The sequence below is a fragment of the Heloderma suspectum genome, chromosome 5, assembly GCF_057233095.1.
Source record: "Heloderma suspectum isolate Gila_16-S chromosome 5, 16-S_ref, whole genome shotgun sequence".
Taxonomy (NCBI): Eukaryota; Metazoa; Chordata; class Lepidosauria; order Squamata; family Helodermatidae; genus Heloderma; species Heloderma suspectum.
This window is the reverse complement of record NC_139462.1, coordinates 118,323,501-118,345,724: the sequence shown is the minus strand read 5'-3', so window position 1 is coordinate 118,345,724 and position 22,224 is coordinate 118,323,501. Positions and strand designations below refer to the sequence as shown.

Sequence of the window (22,224 nt, the reverse complement as noted above, 5' to 3'; positions counted from 1 at the left end):
GAGAAGAGTAGCCAGCTTCTTTCTACCCATTATTGCTTTCTACTGAAAAAAGTTTATATAAATCCAAAATGTGGGGGCTCAACTAAGTGTGCAGGTCTATCCCTACTTCTAAATTAGCAACTGTGCTACTAGTTTTTCATACACTTTTTTTAGTACACTAAACACTATGGAGACATGGACATAGTAGATCAGGCATTTTATGCAGTCCTATGTTAAACAATGGTAAATTTAATTCTATTGGCTGGTACCCAAGATCATGACCTACAACAGTGAATTATCATTAGAAACTTGAATTTACCTTTAGAAATCTCTTCTGGCTGACTCTCTTCACAGAGATTTTCCTTTGCTAGACTTCTACATTGCAGGTTCTATGAAGTAAAAGAAAACTGTTTCAGAACTACCAATATCAAAGTCTGTGAACAGGCTGCTTCCAAGTAGACTCAAGAAATTATGCTATAAAGTAAAATAAACTACACTAATACTTACTACAGAAAAATGAGTTTGTGCTGAATGGCAGACTACTAATAAAGGGCTTAGTTAAGGTGTAACATACATGAAATAATGTGAACATCTCAAACTACTGTCATCTGTCCAGTAATCAATGTCTTATGGCTGGCGATTGTATTGCAAGTGTGAATGTTCTCCAGGTGATGCACAACACTGCTTGACTGGGCTCTCACTGTGCAATGGAACGTTCCCTCCTCCCATTCCTGGGAGGAATGCATGCCTCCCCCCAAATCTGTTCCAGAAGGTCCCTCAATCCAGATTTGGGACTGCAGGGGGGAGGGGGAATCAATTCTGCCAACAGATACAGATCTGTCAGAGGAAGACACTAGTTAGATAGCGCCACCCTCTGAAAATTGGTAGTTACAACATGGTCAATATGTTAAATTATCCAATGCTTATCCATACCCACAAAAATAATCTGAGTCTGGTCAGTGCTTGGAGGGGAGACTACCTGGGAACCACATGTAGCCACCTTGAGTTCCACAATGGAAGAAAGGTGGTGTATGAATGTAATTAATTACATTTAATTAATTAATTAATTAATATAAAATGCCTGTTAAAAAAGCCTGAAGATTTGTAAATTCTAATGAAATTTGAGAACAGCATGAAATATGGTATGGATTACCTACATGTTAAGAACCATATTCTGACCAAATTTTAGACCAATCTGATAATAAATGGCTGAGACATAGCAGTTTTAAAAACTCATCCTTGTACATTTTTCTGCCGTTTATAACCGTTTTTGCCCAGCCATAGTATCTTTTATGGCTGGATAAAATAAATCATGTTTTCATTCTTGCCCCTATAACTGCAAACCAAAACTGAGGGAATAGCAGAAGTCTTGTTCATCTTGTTTTGGTAACAAAAATCTGTTGTGTATTTATCAAGTTAAGGTTTTAAAACCTCAATGCAAGTCAACACATTTTTAATAAAGGCTAATTAGTACAGTGCCTGCCCAGAACTTGATTTGACTCTCCAAGACATATTCTCTTGCTTAGGAAAGGTCAGCACCAGACTGAGGAAGAGGCTGCTGTCTAGCAAGAAGGCTGGGGAAGCTGTGGGTTGGATCCAACCCTCAGGCAACAGGACCTCCCCATCCCCTCTGCATGCCACAAATCTGCTCCAGAGGGTCCCCACAACCATCCAGAGCAGATTTGGGCATGCAGGGGGCTGCAGAGGGCAGGGGAAAGTACATTCCCCCAGCAGTTCCCTCCTGCTGGATCGTGACAATCGCTTGTGCGTGGGTAGGTGTCTGCACATGTACATGAAGTACTTGCGAGTTTGTAAAGGATGTGCGTGTCTACAGGAGGTTAATTCTAGAGCAGGCGTGAGCCACTTGTGGCCCTTTAGATGTTTTGGCCTGCAGCTTATGGGAGTTGTAAGCTAATATGTCTGGAGGGCCACAAGTTTCCTCCTTCCTGCTCTAGAGTGGCTAAACCCAGACCACTCAGAGGGATCTTGATGACTACAGAATGAGCTGAATATGGTCCATATACAATGCCTGGGCGGGGTGGGGGTTCAAATGGGAATCCAAACCAGCCTCAGGCCCACCTCTGACCTGCAATATTAACAGTGGACTTCATTGCAGCACTGCTCTAAGCTATCTCTCTCAGCACAGCCCACCAAATCTGCAATAGTAAACTACACTGCAGGGTTGCTGTATTTTTATTTATTTTATTTATTAAATTTATTAATCGCCCATCTGGTTGGTCACCCAGTTGCTGTATACTGCTCTCTCAGTCCAACCTGCAATGTGGGCTTAAAAGCAAAGTGGGAGACACACTGATCTGACCCACAGGACACAATCCATCAGGACTGCAATGCTGTGAGGTGTGACAAGGACCCTGGTGCATGATTAAACTACTCCTCTGAAAATGTGATGTGAAATCCCTTGATCAACATTTTCTGAAAGCTTTTTAGAACTCAAATTAAGTTTCAATTTCTCTGGAATAAGTCTGAAATATATACTAAATCAAAAGTTTTGGCAAAATTATGAAGAATAGAACATTACCTCATCAGCTGTTACCTTCATCCTTTGTTCCAGCTCTACAGCCACAACGGGAAGAATCTCTTCATCTAACAAGAGTAATTTAAATGTTTAAGTACATTAGATTATACCTGTTGCAATCTTATTGCTATCTTCCAAAGTTTCATTCTATATAGTTGATTGAGTAAATCAAATTTTATTAAGTTACTTGCTCTGAAAGTCTATTTTGAAAATATTTTAAACAATCTTTCTTAAAAACAGTTTTCCCTTTTTCTTCTGTATGGCACTCTGAGCACTCAGTGGAAAAGTGACTCAAATTCTATAAGTGAATGAAGGGAGAATTCAGGTCAAGTGTGTTTCCCCGAATTTAGCCGTAAAATTCTGAAAATCTACAATTTGGTTAAGCAGAAATACGTGAGTTTAAGCAAGCTTGCAGCTTAATCTTCTACATATTTAATCAGTCATCTGTGGAAAACAGTAGACTGAATAAGGGAGCAATCATATGACCCTTAGACAGCATCTGGGGGGCCATAGGAATTTCTGGATTCCTGGATCCGAGGTTGGAGACAGTGTTCTGACCTCAGACCCCAGAGTTTGAGCTCCCCGCCCTCCCTGCCAGTGTGGAGAGAACTGCACTGGCTCCCTCTCTAAGGTCACAAGAAAGACCTTGGAGAGGAGGGAAAGGGGGCAGTTCTGTGGGAGGGAAAGGGACCGGGGAGGTCGGTTTACGAAGAATCCTCCGGCCTCCCCAGCCTCCTTCCCTCCCGCTTCGCAGAGACCTAGTTAGATGGGTGAAAAAACCTGTCTAGCAAAAATGCTGAGCAGGAGGAGCTCAGAGGCGAAGATTGCCTCTGCACTTTTGCCACTCTGCATAGGATGCCAGGTTTGGAGGCTGATGAGCTTCTCAATAGGATGGCACCCTAAGCATAGCTAGGATTAGACTGTTCATCCAGGGAAAACAGTCTAATCCTAGCACTAACAAGTCAGTCTATTTTTTTCAATGAGACATCTGAGCAAGCATGCACAGAACTCAAGCTGTAAGCATGCTTAAATCCACATATGTCTCCTTAACAGAGTTGTAGATTTCCAAACTGTATAGCCAAGTTAACAAAGACTAGTGATGGGTGAACCCTCCTCATCTTGCCTCTAAGTACTGATTGGGATTCAAGTCTAAATCACATATTTATAGCTATTTTTATTTATTTATTACATTTACATCCCACCCTTTTTCCTCCTAAGGAGCCCAAGGCGGCAGACATAATCCTCCTCTCCATTTTATCCTTACAACAGCCCTGTGAGGTAGGCTGGGCTGAGCGTCTGTGACTGGCCCAAAGTCACCCAGTGAGCTTCCATGGCCAAGTGGGGACTAGAACCCCGATCTCCCGACTCCCAGTCCAACACTCTGACACTACACCAAACTGGCTCTCTATTGTATTATTCATTGTAGCAATGACAACGTAGCAATTCATATAATACATTAGACATTTATTATTTCCAAACCACCACTCCTTTTTCCATTTTACAAAATCGTTTCTTTATTCCTAGGATTTCTTAATTCATTAGAAATTTGTAGTGGAGGAAGCACTCCTATAAACCCTAGACAGTGTCGGAGGGGCCATAGGCCCATTCAGATCCCACAATCTGAGGTCAGAATCACGGCTCTGACCTCAGAGGGGGGAATCGGAACTCCGACACCCTTCCCCCTCCCTGCTGGTGCTGAAAAATCCCAACCTCGGAGGAAAGGGAAAGGAGGCGTTTCAGTGGGCAGGGAGGGGAGGAGACTGGAGAGGCCAGGACACATCCTGAGGCCTCTTCCAGCCTCCTTCTCTCCTTGTTTGAAATGCCTTAGCTAGATGGGCAAAAAAGCTCATCTAGGAAAACTGTAGGGCGGGAAGATGGGAAGATTGCCTGGGCCACTCCTCCCACTCTCCATTGCATGATTGTAAGCCTCCAAGTTCAGGGGTTTACAATCATCAAAGGGCACAATCCATAGGACCCTAACTTTGGCTAAACTCTCCATTGAGCCTCTTCTGCCTTTATTACTAATGTTTGAACAAAAAACAGTTGTGGTACAATCGTGAGTTTAGATACAGATGAAATCCAAATATAGATTAAATTTAGTTTTTTCCACTTTTCAACTTAAAAAGTTTCACTTCATTGGAAAAAGCTCTGAATTTTTTTTAAAAAGGTCTGAGTACAATTAACTGTGATAACATATCTATGTTATAATTGTTATTTTTATTCATATCTTTTTCTGTCAACTGTTCTAAATATTCTAGAAGTTTCTTACTCTAACAATACCCTAATTCATTTTTAACCTGTTGCTATCTCTTGATTTTAAGATGTATATCATGGGGTATTATCCAATACTGCTGTTGTTCTCCACTCATTCTGTTGTGCAGGCGGGATCCAGCACGCACACAACAGAAAGCTAGTGGTTAAAAAAAGTAACCCTGGAAACAAGCAGAAACATTTGTTTTTGGATCAGGACAGATCAGCAAGTTTCCCTATGCAAGCATTTTCACTCATTTCTGGTTGCTTTTTAAACTACTAGCTCCCTATTGCCCTAGCGGTTGGTTCTGCTGGTGCATGGGCAGACTTGGATACTGCCCATGATTTCCATCTTTTTTTTGTTAATTCTAAGACCACTTATTTGCCCATATTTTGCCAGGTTTTTTGTAATTCTCTTGTTGAACTTAATGGACCAATTAAAAGCTGAGATATCATATGCATGGAGACTCAGTTGTACATCTCCCCTTATCTGTCTCGGGTTTTTTTTAAATTGTTTGTGAATCTTAATTGTGATGTCTATTTAATATTTTGCAGGGTGTTCTCAGAGGTGGATATATAATGCTGTATAATGCTTTCTATCACAAATGGGTTTACTTGAGTTACAAATTCTTTCCCATGTGTTCTCTTGCTATGATCCTCCAGAATTTCCAGATACATGATTTTATTTCAAGGAAGTGGTTGTCAGGTAATTCTCAATTTTGTAAAAGGCTTTGATTCCTTGTACTACTTCATGCTGCAACAATTAAGGTTCTAAAAATACTAGTGCTTACCTTTAAGTACTATATGGTTTGGGGCTTGGATACTTGAGGAAAATGTTTTCTCTCACATAAAATGGCCCATACACCAAGATCTTCCTCAGAGGCACGACTACGGTTACCACCACTGATTCAATGAGATGGGGTGGCTGTAGAGGAGGGGGCCTTTTCAATGGTGCACCTCACCTGTGGAGCTCTTCCCAGGGAGGCTCAACTGGCGCCTACACTAATTTCTTTTAGGCATGAGGCAAGTACATTTTTGTTTTCTCGGGCTTTTAACCACTTCTGTATTTCCCCCTTCTATGATTGTTTTCAGCACCATGTTTTACAGCATCTTATTGGTTATTGCAAATCATGCTGGAAATTTTGAGTTTAAGGGCAGTATAGAAATAGAAAACAAACAAATGAATAAAAGGGGTTTTTTTGCTGCTCAACTATTACCATTAATACCCTAAAGGTGTTCTAATCTTAATCTTGGTCTTAGCTGAGTTTCCCACTCAATATAATTTTGCTTTGTTTATTACATATCTCCTTTGCATAGCTGATGAAACCCAATATACTTGCTCATTTATTTTAAATACTTCCAAAGTCTAAACAAATCCCAGACCCAAGTTATTACCTTCTGATATCTTATAACATTGCATTTATATTAAAATAAATAAATAAATAAATAAATAAATAAATCAGGAGACCTTACCATTATTGTATGCTGTACTCCCTTGAGAATAAGCTTTTGGTTCATGATCATCCACTTCAGCATTTATGTCAGCAGAGCTATATTGCCTGCACAGATCTGTTCCTCTAGCAACTGTTCTGTCCTCAGAATTTTTTTCCAACTCAAGTAGTAATGAAGTTGAGCATTCTTTGTTGAAGGGGTCCCTCGTTTCCACAAGATCAGTTTTTACTGATGGCTTGTGATTAATATAATCTATTGCTAGATTCTCATTAGCCCTCTCTATTTCCAGTGAGATACCAGAAGGACTTGATGGAACTTCAATATGTTGCCCATCCTCTTGGGTTCCATTTCCATGCATACCGGCTTCAGCAGATGGCTTATCTTCAACTGAGGAGTCCAAAAGTTCTCCCTTGTGAAATCTTTGACCTTCTTTATGAAGCACTGTCGAAGAGGTTTCTTTGTTTTCTTGAGTTGACAATATAATGCAGTCAAACTCTTTGGCACACAGGGAAATTTTTCTTTGAACTTCTTCTATGCTTGCAAATGCAAGTGGAGCTTCTTCTGAGGCAGCAACAACAGAGGCACTGTCACATTCTTCCACTGTTCTAGCAGAGACATTTGTATTCTCCGTAATCAAGGTAACCAACTGCTGGTCAGATTTATTGTTAGCAACACGGAGCCCAGAGGCATCACATTTTCCTCCCCTTCCAACCAGAGCTGTAAGATCTTGGTTGCTTTTCTCTGTGCTTTGAACATTAAACTCAAACTCTTGGCTTGTCGCTTCCTGAACAGCCTTAGATTCCGCTGTTCCATCTGTACAGACCATAATATCCTCATCTCTTTCTGTAGTTTCCACTTGCACCAATACATCATGAGTGGTTCTGTCAGATCTTTCTGTTGTAGAGATAGTGAACATCTCAAGCTTTCCTTCTGTTCTGGAGACCTGATTAATCTCTTGAGTCTCTGTAGGAAACACAGAAGTCTCAAAGTGTTCTATCGAGCTTGTTGAGATCACAGCTGCATCAGCAATTTGTTTGGACCTTAAGTCAACATGTTGAGCTATGTCTTCAGTGCCTTCTTGGGGAATGGGAGCCTCTGCCTCTTCAGTTATGCTTGTGGAAATGACAGTGCACTCATCCCTTTCCTCTTTGCCATGAATTGTATGGTTTTCACCATGTCCTCCAATGGACACACTGGGCATGGGAATGGCACACATTTCCACACTGGTGGAGCCATCTTCCGTTGTTACACTTGGCATAGGGGATTCAAATCCTTCCAAAATACTTGTAGAAACCTTATTTGGATTAACAGCAGCTTCATCCTGATTCATGTATTCAAGAGCTGTGCTAGGCATTGGGGCACTGAAATCTTCTGCACCTTTCAGGCTTGAAGTTTTCTTGAAGTTTTCAACTGTTCTTGCAACAAGTGGCAATGCCTGCTCAATGTGCTCAGCAGAACAATGTGCAGTGAGGGGAGGATGCATTTTGACTGCACTTGTAGAGGTTGTCTTGCCTTCTCCTTTATCATCTTCATTAGCAGATGCTGAAGGTGTAGCTGCTATCTTAGAGACAATCCTAAACAGGCCTTCATTCTTTCTATTATCTAAGTAAGATGTGGCACTTTCATTCTTCTCTTCCCTAGCAGAGAGCTGACCTAAACTTTCATTATTTGAGGTAGCACTGATCATCTCACACTCATATTTCTCAGTAAACAGAGACTCTTCCTCTTTTTCTGAGACAAAAGCTATAATATTTTCACTGCCTGTACCAACACTAGTAGTGCTACTTTCAACTACCCCCTTTATGCTGTTGTGGATATCACCAATCTTCATTTCTTTCTCTGAGCCTGTCATGCTGTCAACAGTACTTTTATCTACATTTGAGGTAAGCTCACCTAATTCTATTCCCAGCTGGCCTGCAACTAGGCAGACAGAAGAGCTTCCACTTTCTGTGGCTCCCACACAAACCAGCACCCTTTCACTTTCTTCTGTTCCTGTACAAGCCAAAACATGTTCTGCTTCTTCATTGCCCCCTCCTGTGCTAGTAACAAAATTTTCACCTTCTTCATCATCTTCTTTTGCACCTGTGCTAGTCACACAACCTTCATCATCATATGAGCCTTGACTGACCTCAATGACATTGGTTTCAGCTCTAGCTTCTGTACTGTCTGTAGCATGCTCATACTTTTCTTCTGTATCTAAAGCTGCCGCAAAACTTCCATTGCTGTCCAAGCCAGTACAAGAAGCTGCTGTTTCAGGGTCATCTTCTGCTGTTATGCCCGTGCTGGTGACAGTACTCTCACCATTCACGATGTCTTCACCTTTGTCAACATGTGGTCCAGTTGCTATATTGTTGGCCATTTCAGCACTCACTCCAGTCACAGCACTCTCTTCTTGTGAGTCTGTACCAGTTGCTGAAGAGATGGCAGAGCCAACCCTTCCTATTTCTGCACCTGTACAAGTCACAGCACCCTCAGCTGCTTTAACCTGCTCAGTTCCAGCTGCATTACTCTGGAATTCATGTGGATTTTCACTGACCATGGATCCATCCTGAGCTTCAGTACCTGCACTGGTTACAGCACCATCACTTTCTGTTTCACCAATGCCAATAGAAGCACTGTCAAAGTTGCTTGTATCACCACATACGGAAGCCATACACCTTTCTTCAGAGCCTGCACTGGTTACAGCATCATCTTTCTCTTCTGTTTCAAAGCTATTCACACTTTGGTCAAGTTCAACTTCACTTTCATTAACTAAGTGTTTAGCACTTTCTTCTACATAATTCACAATGCATTCGCCACTTTCTTCCTCCTTCGTACTGGTTGAGGAACTTTCGCACACTGCAAGCCCTTCAGTAACACCACCACTTCCTTCAGTTACTGTGACAGTACATTCACCAAAGCACTTCTCTGTTACAGAATGGGCACCTTCTCTATTTTTGGTCCAAGTGCCTACAATGAAACCTTCATCTGCTTCTATACTTGTACAGCTCAAAGTAGCCTTACTTTTTTCTTCTGAACAAGTAATGGTGGCATCACCTTCTCTTTCCAAATTTGATGCACATTCTTCACCTAGGCTTTCTCCAGTACTAGTTGCTGTTACAGCACTCCCACTTGTTCTCTCTGTGCTAGTTCCTATTACAACTGCATCAGTCTCCATGCTGTTGTGAATACTAATGCGACTGCTGCCTGCTACACTACTACCAACTACACTGGTTTCATTTTTATCTTCAGCAACTTCTCTTACATCACCTCCTTCTTCTGCTTCACTGGCCACTGCAGAAACTTTACTTATTTCTTCTAGAACATTTTTGGGCAATAGCCCTGAAGACAATTCTGTTACAACAATGGTACTATGATTTTCCTTTGTTTTATCTCTGCATTCTGTAGCACCTTTATCTTCCTTTATGAAAGAACCTTCACCTAGATTTTCACTTTTTTCTTCCTCTAAGTTGGTTAGGGCAGATTTGTCCGCACTTACATCAGTCAATACTACAGGTAGGCCAGTCGGACCATCAGTCTGCGTGACACCAATTAATCCAATTTTTCCTTGCACAGTAGCGTCTTGAATGCCTACTGAAGCACTCATGTTTTCTTCAGCTGCTTGTTTAGAACTTAGCTGCACCCTGCCAACTGTGTTTATAATTCCCATATTGGACATACCATCCTCTTTTATGTTATTGCCGAGTGCAGTGCTACCATGCTGTTCCACTTCAACAGCATATGTTTGACTGTCTGAAGTGATATCTTTAACACAAGGCCTATCCAAATTAAAAGATTCCTCCTTAGATACACCACTCAAAGGACCTGTGACTTCTACAAGATTTATATCCATAGATTCTTGATGGGCAGCATCTTCTCTTGAGGATTGGTTTGCTGGAGAACTGCTTCCCTCAGTTGGACCAATTATATTTTTAAGATTCTGTGAAGTTTGAGCATCAGTCACTCTTTGGAATTTCAGCTTTTCATCCTCTTTAGAATCATCATGAAAAGTATTATCACTTGTTTCATACTCAGTGATCACATATTGCTCCTGTTCAGTGGATCCTACATCCTTTAAACCTTGTTTAAAGGCATCACTTGGTGCATCGATTTCCTTTGTAGGAAAAGTTTCAACCTTTTGTTTGGGATTACTGAAACTTGAAAGTGAAGATTTTGATATTTCTTTTGTATGCAAAGTTTTATTCAATTCATACATTGCATTCTGATGCATTTGATCTTTGGAAGTATTCTTACATTTAGTTTCTTGTTGTAAATTATTACTTCTTTCTTCTTCAGCTTGAGATATTTGATGATGTGTATTACTGTGCCTTTGTTCTAACTCAATTTCCATTGGCTCTTGGCTTTGTTCAGGATGTAATGAACGTTCACTAGCCCAGACTGTCTTCTGAAGGGCTGGGAAAGGGCAGGCTACAGATGTGACTGTTGATGGTTTCTCCTCTCCTATATCTATTTCTTGGGCTGACAAACTTGCCTTTCTGTTTTCACTAGTTAATCTTTTAATGGGTTTTTTATCGAGCAGATTGTTTTCTTCCATCTTTGCATGACTCTCTACTTGTTTAACAATTTTGTCCTCTGGTTTGTTGTCCTCCTCTCTCTTTTTCACGTCCTTACTACTATGCTTCAAACTTCTGCTTTTGTGACTTTCTGCTGACAATTTCCTCTCCAGTCTGGAACTGCTCAAATCTTTATCACTTTTGTTTCTCTCTTTTATAGATGATTTTTCTCCCAACTGTAACTTAACTCTATGACTAGAATCTTTTGGGGAACTACTAACTGAATGTGTTCCACTTGCAAGCTCCAATTCTACAGAATTTTCTTCAAAAACTTTAATTTCAGTTTTGGATTTATACTGCTTATCTGGATCGCTATCTTCTGTATACTTATCTTTGTCCAATTTCTGCCCAGATTCTTGCTTCAAGGAACTTTCTTGTAATTCACTTTCGGGTACTTTGGCTTGTTTGCTGTGACTCTTGGACTTGGACTTTAAGAAGGACCTTTCTTCCAAGGCACTCTTTGATCTTCGCTTGTCTTTGTGTATACTGTCACCTTGTCTTAAAGTATTATCAAAGTTAGTTGATTCTGCATCATGCTTATCTCCTGAGTAACTTTCACTCCTCCTTGATGTTACAGAACTATGTTGCTTTGATACACTCTGAGACTCTTTCTGTGGCCTAGAATCACTTGACAACCTTTTTGACTTGTGTTCTACTCTTGATTTATCTGTAGAAACCTGTCTGTCCTTTCTGTTCTCTTTACGTGAACTCTCTTCATTTTTGGAAGCATATTCAGAAACACTTTTCACATCTTTGCTGTTGACTGATGTTTTCCTTTCACTTCTGTGCTTATTTTTCCTTTCAGCTTTATCATCTGACAAAGCTTTTGCTAGCTGACTGTGTTTCTGAACACTCTCCTCACTTTTCAGGGCTCTCTCAGATGGCAAATTTTCTACTTCATCACCAGCTTTATGAACACCATCTCCTTTATATTTATGTTTCATTAATGGTTTATCTTCAGAAAGACATCTGTCTTTTTCATTTTTATCTTTTGATGATCTAGCCTCTTTCTTTGGTACATTTCTAACATTTTGAGTGTCCAAATCATCCTTTTTAAGATGTTTTTCATTTTTAGGTAGATTTTTTTGCTTCTGAGGTTCTTCCGGGCTGGCCTCTGCTCTGTCGAACTGAGACTTGGGATCTCGGGATTCAGTGTCTTGCTGTGCTCCTTCCACCTGGAGAGAGGTAGATGTTTTTCTTTTGAGTTCTTTTTCTCCCTTAGAATCACTTCTGTTTTCATCCATTGAGTGCACTGACTCTGGAAGTTTTCTAACAGGTTTACTCCCCTCATTTTTGCCCTGACTGGCTTTCACCTCTTTTGAGGAGGACTTTTCACCACTCTACAAGAAAAGTGTAGCAGATTGTAAGACAATTTCTTAGTGCAAACACCGCTAATTAATCTATACTATGGGTTGGATCCAAATGTTTGCTCTGCAAAGTTCTCCTGGCACTGGAGGAAGGGAGCAATTTCCTCCTATTCCTCATGTAGCACCATCTCCCATGCTGTTCTGGAGGATTGGGGGACCATGTAAAGCAGCATGGGAGGTGGCATTGGCAGCTACAGGGGGAATTGGAGGAAATCACTGTGCTACCTCAGGCCCTGCTTGATCCCAGTTCCCTCTACAAACAGAAGGAGCCTCTCCATTCACAGAGGGGCAAGTCTGAATATAACCTACACTGAAAGCCCATATTGATTGATTTAATTGCAATTCTTAAATTTCATTGGAAGAATTAATAACTACACAGCTATTCAAGCCAGTAACAGATTATTTCTTCTTCCACATACATAACTACTAAATAAACATCTGGCTTAGCAGTTAATACTGGTAAATTTTGTGTTTTAACATGAATATTAAGACAAAATATGAATTACAGGATTGGTCCATTGGAATCAATAGAGGTTTACCCAAGAATTAAGAACATAAGAAGAGCTGTGATGGCTCAGACCAAGGGGACATCTAGTCCAGCATTCTGTTCACACAATGGCCAAACAGCTGCCTATGGGAACCCACAAGCAGGACATGAGTGCAATAGCACCCTCCCACTCATGTACACCAGCAACTGGTGTACATTGGCATACTGTCTCTGACACTGGAGGTAGAACATAGCCATCAGAACAAGTAGCCATTGATAGTCTTTACCCTCCATGAATTTGTCTAATCCCCTTTTAAATCCATCCAAACTGGTAGCCATCACTACATTCTGGCTGGGTTCACACAACACAACAACCCATACTCAAGGTTGAACTGTGGGTTGTTGTTGCTGAAATGTGGGTTGTTGTGTTGTATGAACCCAGCTACACTAACAAACCATGGCTTGTTAGCCACAAACAACTCACAGTTCACAACCCAACAACAAACCATCATTTGTTCATGTTTAACAACCCACGGTTCAACGACAACCCACGGTTCAACGACAACCCACGGTTCAACGACAACCCACGGTTCAACCCATATTCAATCTTGAGTATAGATTGTCATGTTCTGTGAACCCAGTCCTTGTGAAAGCGAAGTGCATAGTTTAACTAAGTGCTGTATGAAACACTTATTTTTATCTGCCCTGAATCTCCCACCAGTCAGCTTCACTGGATGACTCCAAACTCTAATATCATGAGAGAGGAAAAAAATGTCTTCCTATCCACTTTCTCCACACCATGCATAATTTTATACACCTCTATAATGTCTCTCCTCATTCGCCTTTTCTCTAAGCTAAAGAATCCCAATTGTTGTGAACTTTCCTCATAGAGGAGTTGCTCCAGCCCCTTGATCCTAGTAGCCCTTTCCTGCCATTTTTCCAACTCTATAATATCCTTTTTTAGGTGTGGTGACCAAAACGGTACATAGTATTCCAACTGTGGTCCCTCTATAGATTTGTATGATTTCATTTTCAATCCCTTTCCTAATTATGCCTAACATGCAATTTGCACACTGGGTCGACATTTTCCTTGAGCTGTCCACCACAACTCAAAGATCTCTTTCTTGGTCAGTAACTGCTAGCTCAGATTCCATCAGTATATATGAGAAGCTGGGATTCTTTGCACCAACGTGTATCACTTTACACTTGCTTACACTGAACCGCACCTGCCATTTTGATGCCCATTCACCCACTTTGGAGAGATCCTTTGGGAGCTCTTCAAAATCTCTTTTTGTTTTAACCACCCTAAATAATTTGGTGTCATCGGCAAACTTGGCCACCTTACTACTCACTCCTAATTCCAGATCACATATGAACAAAGTTGAAAACCACTGATCCTAATACAGATCCCTGTGGGACCACACTGTTTACATCTTTCCATAGGGAGAATTTACCATTCATTCCTACACAATGCTTTCTGTTCTTCAACCAGTTACTGATCCATAAGAGGAACTCTCCTAAGTTTGCTCAGGAGTCTTTGATGAGAGATTTTGTCAAAGGCCTTTTGGAAGCCCAAATAAACAATACAAAACAGTCAGAAAAATCAATGGTTAACACAGACCATTCACTTAAAGGTCCCCTGCCCAGCATCTTCCTGAGGAAGGCTCCAGATTCTGATGAATCAAAGGACATACCACTAAGGAGGGAGTCCTCAGCATCCTTTCTATACCTTCCCAGCCTAAAGACATAGCTCTCCCATCACCATCTGACTCCAAGGATGACTCTCCTGATTGCCTGAATCTGCCAGGAATCTGGCTTGCCTTAACCTGACTTACCATGACCCGACTGACTTCAACCTGACCTACTTGGCTCAATCTGACTTACTTCACCTGGATACATTTTACTAAAACTGCCTCTTCACTCATGAGTCCCAAGCCCCAGTAACCAAGATAGATTTTGACTTTTAACAGGGGAATGTTGTAGCAGTTTCATAATGAGCCTCCAATATTTTATTTCCTATACTAATGGCTTTTCTGAAAACTTATAAAACAATATTGCTAAAAATAAAGAATAGAAAATAATTCAGAATGATAATTATAAAGTATGAAACTAAAGTGTAAACAACAAAATCCATATTTTTGGATTTCAGAAAGACAGACTAAATAGTTTTATAGAACAAGAGTTTTTAAAGTTTTAAAAATTGGAACTTACTTCACTTAACTTTTGAAGTTCTCCAAGATCTTCCTCTGACTGTTCATACTTTTTCTTTCTACCTTCTTCATCATGTCTGAAAGAGTTAAAAGATGTACCAATTGAGACGAACCATTTTAAGTACTAATACAAACAGATTAATTGATTACATCAACAGATTTTTAGTCAATTACTCGACTGATAAAGTCTGCAGGCATATTTTCTTATGCTTCCACTACAGTGCAACAGTAAATGTTAACACATGTGAGAAGTATGGTACCTATATAGATGGAGGTTATGTATAAAGAAACGTAAAGTTCTTGCCTGGTGAAATTCACAAAGGTCTTATTATTTATTATTATTTATTATGTAAAGAGGAACCCAAGGAAGACAGCCTATGATGGAAACCATCATTCTAGGAGTCTCACAAGGGATTAGAGTCAGATTGATTTGCTGCTTTTGACTTTTAGGGCAAGTGCTGACAGAGCTAAAATTATTTCATCCAAAAGGAAGAACTTCTTCACATTGGTATCCAGTAGAATTGTTAAGTGCGAGATTCGCTGAACACGACGTACGGAACTTTCCACCTTGTTAATCAGGAAGCCACACAGCCAAAGAATCAAGCCAATGCCATGCCAAGCCCCCTGAACTAAGGCTGGAGAGTGAATCAGAGGGGAGCCTTTGGACAAGACAGAGTGGCAACAACTTTGGATTTTTAAGATCTGGAATTGTTGGACTTAGACATAGAGGAGGGCGAGACAACTCCCTCTAAGAGGAGAGGTGCCCTTAGAAACTAAATGCATCTTAGCAGTCAGTGGTGAGAGAACTGGATCCCCAGCTTTGCCTTTGGAGGTTGTAGGGGGGCAAAAACAAGACAGAGTCTTGCTCCTGCACCTGCATCTAGAGTGCAAAGTAGGCCCATAGTGTTGAGGCTTATTGGAGACCAACATCACCTGCAGTAGTGGGAGCTATATGACTGGTCATTCCTGTCAGAGCAGGAGGAGCAGCACTTTGAGGGTAAGCTGCTCCTATATGAAAGACATCAGCACTCCAAGGAGCAGATGTGGGGGTGGGGTGAGGTTTTCTTTGCCACCATTCGAGAGGCAATAGTCTAAAATAGCCTTAAGCGACTTGATAAAGTCTAGGGGAATAGTTTGACCTTCTAGGGTTGGGGGGGGCAGGGAGGGAGACTTAAAGATGGGGCAATTCATCACCTCACTGTAGCTCTCAAGGAACAGTGGGAACAATGCCAGGCATCAAGTAGGCCATGAACAGTGGCTCATCTCCAAGGAGTGGATGCAGCTGATGCCTTGCTGCCCACTGAATATCTTCTCTAAGGTTCAGAGAAGGCCAGAAAATTGCAGCTCTCTAGCTTCCACCTCAGCCTGAGAGAAATATAGGAGCAGAAGCGCAGATTCAAGGCTGGGGCAGAAACACAGGCTCTTCTTGCCCAAGAAGAGTGAAGCACAGAAAGAAAGAAAGAGGGGACCAGCATTGACTGAACTGCCACTATCAAACAGGCTTCTTCTCACTGCTAGAGTATGCTTTACTTCAATCTGTTTTGTTTTAAACTGAAGCACTGAAGGAGAAAAACCTGCTTCCCTTCTCTCAGGCAGCAACAAAGATGTGAAGGCCTGGAAAAAAAAACCCAGAAAAAAATGGGGGAAAACACAGAATAATTTGAAAAGAAGTTTACCCCCCGTTTTTTCGAGGGATTTTTGGAAAATATAGGCAAAATGAATTTTCCCCCATATTTTTCCTGGTGTCCCCCCCCTGTTTTTCCCCAGTCCTTCACATCTCTAGGCAGGAAGAGAAACTCAAGATGGGTGGGCATTTCCTGTCCTTCGGAAAGTGCTTTCCTGGGATCTAACCTAACCAGGAATATCCTCCTGTCCACAAGGAGAGAATGAATAACTACATTGCAGGTTCACCATTCTGTTACCAAAGTTTGTCAGCCAGATGCAATTCCCTCAGAACCTCACACAGCCTTCTGTGGTCAGCAGTTGCTTCACAGCAGAGATAATGAATGAGAGGGATACCTGGAAGAAGGATGGGAGCACGACTCTGGCATACAGGGCTAAAAGGAGTGCAAGAGTGTTGCTGTGCTCCATCCGCCAGCCACCCTTCCCATCACAAGAGTTCGCTCTAGAAGCCTCTGCAGTGCTGGCTTTAGGTGTGTGGGCTTTCAGGCAGGCAACTATCAGTGGGCCCCCTCTAGCTTTTGTACTGCTCTCTCTTCTTTTAATCAGACTGACTTGCATTATCACAGTAATTACAACCCTGTATTAGCGTCACGCTGCAGGTGGGAGTCAAGACAAAGAGAGTGACTTGCCTATGAGGCCATCTTTGAAATTCATGGCTGAGAGTTCTGAGGGACTCACTTCTGAGTAAACTTGCACTGAAATGGGGTATGAGCCCTAGAGTAAACCAGCTCTATATGATCTTACAAGCTGTGCAGCAAGGGAAAGTAACAGACCAAAATCACCACCTGCCTCCTGTTTCTTTTGAACCTAGGAATAGGAAAATCAGACCATGGTTGTTACAAGCTACACACATGAGGGAGAATCAATTTGTTTTCAGCACACATACAAAATAAAAATCTCCCCCACTCCCGTTGATTCTGAAACTGAAAACATTAGGAAAATCAGAAGATGATTAAACAAGCTGCATACTAATATAAAATAAAACCAGAACACCTTGTTTTAAAGCAAAGAGAAAGCGAAACCTGCGCCACACATGTACTTGTTTTAAAGCCAAAAAGATGATTAATTATTTAAAGTAGGGACAAACATGTTTCTTCCCTTGCCCTTTTTTCTGAAGCCAGAAAGAACAAACCCACCACACCTCTTCACACAAAAAGCACAATTTTCTTCCATACCTCACAGTGATTAAGAATAGCTCTATGCTGTTTAGTTGTCCCCTTGGGTAGAGCACAACCTCGTTGGAAGAGGGAGGTGAGAAAGTTTGCCCCTGATACTGTCTTGATGGCTGGGCTAGCATATTGAGCCTTGGCTGAGCAATGATAGGGTTGGGTGGGGAGGTCTGTATGGACCCTTAGCAGCAATCAAGCAAATCAGCAAGGGATGCACTGATTCCAAGATGTGCAGTAAATTCCAGTGAGGTACTGGACTGCTCCTGTCGCTAGTCTGCAAACCAGTCCAACAGCCGGCTACTGATTTGGCTTGCTCAACTGGCTTGCGCAAATAATGCTAACCCAGGATTTAAACCATGGTTCACTGCCTTACCCTGGATTTGTCTGGCAGATGGTCAAGCAAACAGTGGTTTGTTTTCTCAGTCCCTGGCTGTTTCTTTCCTCCTTCACCCCCACCCTGGTATCCCAATTGCCTTTGCATGGTTCTTTGACCACTCTTGCCTACCGCCTCTGTAGCCTGGTGAAACAACCCATGAACAACGCACAATTCTGGGTTCACACAAAATGACAACCCATGATTTAAACAATTCACAGTTCACGATTCATGAACAACAAACCACGGGTTCTCTTCATGGGTTGTTCATGGTTAACTACACACAGTTAGCCCATAGTTCTGGGTTCACACAACCCACAATTCAAGAAACCATGGTTAATGAGACCATGGTTTGTTGTTATGTGAGAATCAGGTCCACTTTTTTCTGCCACAAATTTTAAGAATTCTGCCACTATTAAGACTCCCTCACCACTGGAGAAACACAACAAAGATCTTAGCAGAGTAAGGGACTCCCACATTTTCCACTCCCTTCTCCAAGCCTCCTTCCTGGTAGGGTGTGCAACCAACTTCAGAAGCTGCAGGAGAACTACAACTACAGCTATACTTGGAGACAAAGAATTTCAAAACCTCAAAAGATGGGCTTGGGCAATTATACTGAGCCAAAGAACTTCAATCAATCAGTTAGATTCATGTTGCAGCCCTTAACAGTTTTATATCCTAGTGATTTTAAAGATATTATTTTAAAGAGCACCTATTTTTCTTCTGGATTTCATTTCACTTCAATGATTTTAAATCATGTCTATTCTCCTCTTCAAAGAAGAAGCAAGCTTTGTAATATAGAAATGCAAATCTAATTCTCTGTATGACAAAATAAATTAGTACCTTGACTCTCTCTTTCTTTTCCTGCTTAGGGCTACCTTCTTCTCCAAAAACCTTTGTTCTTTAAGCACATCCTTAATGCTGGCACCACTGGCTTTCAGTTCAAGGCCTCTTCCTGAATACTCTTCCAGGTTTTGAATGCTTTTACCTAAAATGACACAGTAAAGCCTCAAGCTACGCTGTTTTTGTATTATTCTTTTGGTTGCAAATAGAAACAGACTGCTTAGTTGCAGAAAAGTAACTAAATCAGACAGAAACAGTGTAATAAGTGTTCATTTAAAGTAAAATTTACCTTGATTTCCAGTTTTCAAAGTTTTTGTTTTTTCTGCAGCTTTTTGTTTCCGCTTTTCTTCAAGTTTTTCTCTATTAAGCCGTCTCCTTAAAAGTCTCTCTTCTTTTTCTCTAGCCTGAGGGTAAAAAATAAGAAGTGGAGAAAAGGAGTGTTATGATGGGATTCAAAGTAACAAGCACGCTCGTTTTCAGTTCCCTTTGCCAGCAGCAGCACCTGTATCTGCACCCCCACCCCACCCCACATACATACACAGGAGCTGTTGTCAGAAAGCAAAACTGGCATCTTCTCCTCCTCCGTCCATAAACAGGCTTCTCTAGTTCACGGCCTTTCCCCCCCTTTGTATTAAATAAACATGATGTGTGCTGGTTTTAACCTTTAAAGCCCTAAACAGCTTGGGGCCAGGTTTCCTGAAGGCCCAGCTCCTCCCAAATATACCTGAGCCTTCACCAGCCCTTCTCTAAGAACCACCTCCAAGTGAGAGCTGGCGGGTGGCTACTAAGAAGTAGCTTCTTACTGACAGCATCCTGGTTGTGGACTGTTCTCTCCAGAGAGGCTTACCTGGCACCTACTCTGTATTTCATTTTTGCCATCAGGGAAAAGACTTATATATTTATTTAAATTTATATACTGCCTTTCTGCTACAAATAGTACATGTGGCGGCTGACGTTAAAATATAATACACAAAATTATAATTCAAATATAAAAGCAAATCAGTTAAACACATATCAATAAAAAAGAAAAGAAAAAACGCACCCATCAGTTAAAACACAGTTCAGTGAAATATGTTTTTAAACATCTTAAAATCCAAAGATCTGTCTGAATAAAGTAGTATTTGCTTGCTGGCAGAAGGACAACATACACTGACAGAGCTCGCTTGGCTATCCTTGGCAGGGAGGTTCCAAAGCCTTTTGTAATTCTTCTGGTCCTTTTAGGGAAGCTTTGGGAGTTTAAGGGATTTTTAGGTTCTGGATTTTTAAAAAAATTAAGACTCAATATTCTTAATAAACCAAAAAAATAAAAATCCTAACGATCCTGCTTTCATGCATGCCCAGAATAAACCTTGTCTTATGACTCTGGCTTGTTGGATCAACACACCAGAGTTCCCGGTTTGGAGGTCATGGTAAACAAACCACAAATGGAGTGTCCGTGGTTTGTTCAGCTGCTCCTGCTGGCGAAAGGAGCCAAGCGGGAGTGATCAGCACACTTGCTTGTTCACAAAAAGCCAGAATTCTAAAAAAAATCTGGCTTATTATGTGTGAACTGAGTCCTCCTCACTTTGTAACTATCATGAGCTGAATTTTTTTTAGTAAAAATGGGAGAATTATGAAAAAGAGAAAGTGTGAATTTGCCCAGCTTGCATATTTTATCCATGCCTAAGGATCTAGCTTTTAGCAGCATAAAATGTGGATTGCCTGGTTGTAGAATTTTAATTTTTTAGTGTATACATCTTTTCATGTAGGAAAAGCTATGTATGTATAAGAAAAACAAACATGCAGTCATGTAACTTAGGAGCCCACAATATCTGACATATGGAAGACATCAGCTGATCTTTCATCATCCAGTAGATGTAAAGAATGTATTCAAGTCAGTCTTGAACCTGAGAAGACAGATAAGCTGCAGTGTTTCTTGATGAAAAAGCAGAGTAAAGAGCAACTATGCTAATCAAACTTACAACAGATTGGCGCCGCTGCTCCACAGTCCGTTCATCATCGGAATCACTATAATACTTGGAGTAAAGGTAAGGCTTGTGGACATAAGCGTGTCGTCCAGGTTTCATCTTTTTATCATTGGCTCCACCAGCCTCCGGCTTTGTTTTAATCTGATTATGTTCTTCTTCTTCATCTAGAGAAACATTGAGACAACAAAGACAGCTTAGAGGAAAGGTCAATTTTAAATTCAGACGTAGGCTGGGATCCAAAGGGCCAGGCAGTGGACTGGTTTGCACTATCACTGCAGCCCACTGTGGCTTATTTGCTGATGCCCATTTTGAATATTCCACCCCTGGCGGGCGGTTGCCATGGTTTGTCATGTTGTCTGAACCCGGGAGGCAGGGGTTGTCTGAGAGTGAAATATTCAAATTGGCCACCAGCATGTGCCCCAACCCACTGTGGCTAAAACCACACTGTGCTGCACTGATCGTGCAAATCCAGTCAGTGTCTCATGTGAGCAATAGAGCTCTTCTGCCCCCCTTCCCACTGTAACCTTTCCCCCACCTCTAAACCTGATACTGGTGGACCAGTGGACTACAGCTGTAAAAACAGCAACCCTGTGCAAGTGCAAAAGCACTTTCTGTGCAAAAAAGGCCTCTTAGGATTCAAGCTGTGTCCTCCTGCCCCCTACCCCTGTAAAACCCCTAAAATTTAAGTCCAAAAGATTTGTTGGAAAAACATAGCCTCTTAAAAAACACACAGTACTTACCACCCAACTGTCACAGGGTATGTCGGAACGAAAACTGAAATACTTTTAAGTACAATGGCTAACAAAGGACTCTGGAAATGGTTGCACTGCAAGGGGGTCTCTGAGAGAATTCCCTGCAGTCTCAACTATAATTGCTGCCATTTTTGAAGGAAGCCAAATTGGTTTAAGTTTTTGATACTGTATGGCCACAGTCAATAAAATCAGAGAACATATACTTCAGAATTTGAGTATAAGGCCTTTGATTATACAAGTATGCCCCTATTTAAGTGACATGGAATCAAGGCAATGATAAAGAAGATCCTAGCATTTTGGTACAGGTTTACATAGAAGTTTTGAATGCACAATCCTATATATCCAAACTAAACATAGCGCTTAACATAAGATTAACAGTGCAAATTTGACTCTATTCTCTGTACAGTCATAGGCTTGTCTGTGTTGTTAATGCCACGTCTCTGTTACTGAACTGTATGTTTGTTCCATTCACTTTTGATCCATTAAATACAAAATGGCCTTGGCCATTGATTCTTCTCACACTCTGAACGTAGTACAAAGCACAACATCATATTAAAAACCAGAACTAAAGGTGGAATTCTGGGGCTGGGGTCTCCAACAGGG

General features: G+C 41.2%; 1 protein-coding gene across 1 annotated transcript in view; it reads right to left on the bottom strand.

Annotated features, from left to right (window-relative positions):
- The window catches only part of BOD1L1 (biorientation of chromosomes in cell division 1 like 1), a 66,348-nt gene that overhangs the window by 18,069 nt on the left and 26,055 nt on the right, over window positions 1–22,224 (bottom strand). Inside the window, exons 6-12 of the mRNA XM_084857102.1 lie at window positions 20,864–21,033; window positions 19,192–19,306; window positions 18,903–19,047; window positions 14,836–14,911; window positions 6,239–12,110; window positions 2,519–2,583; window positions 299–368 (exon numbers count right to left, since the gene is read on the bottom strand). Coding sequence (XP_084713228.1) covers window positions 299–368; window positions 2,519–2,583; window positions 6,239–12,110; window positions 14,836–14,911; window positions 18,903–19,047; window positions 19,192–19,306; window positions 20,864–21,033 — 6,513 coding nt within the window. The remainder of the gene's footprint in view (window positions 1–298; window positions 369–2,518; window positions 2,584–6,238; window positions 12,111–14,835; window positions 14,912–18,902; window positions 19,048–19,191; window positions 19,307–20,863; window positions 21,034–22,224) is intronic.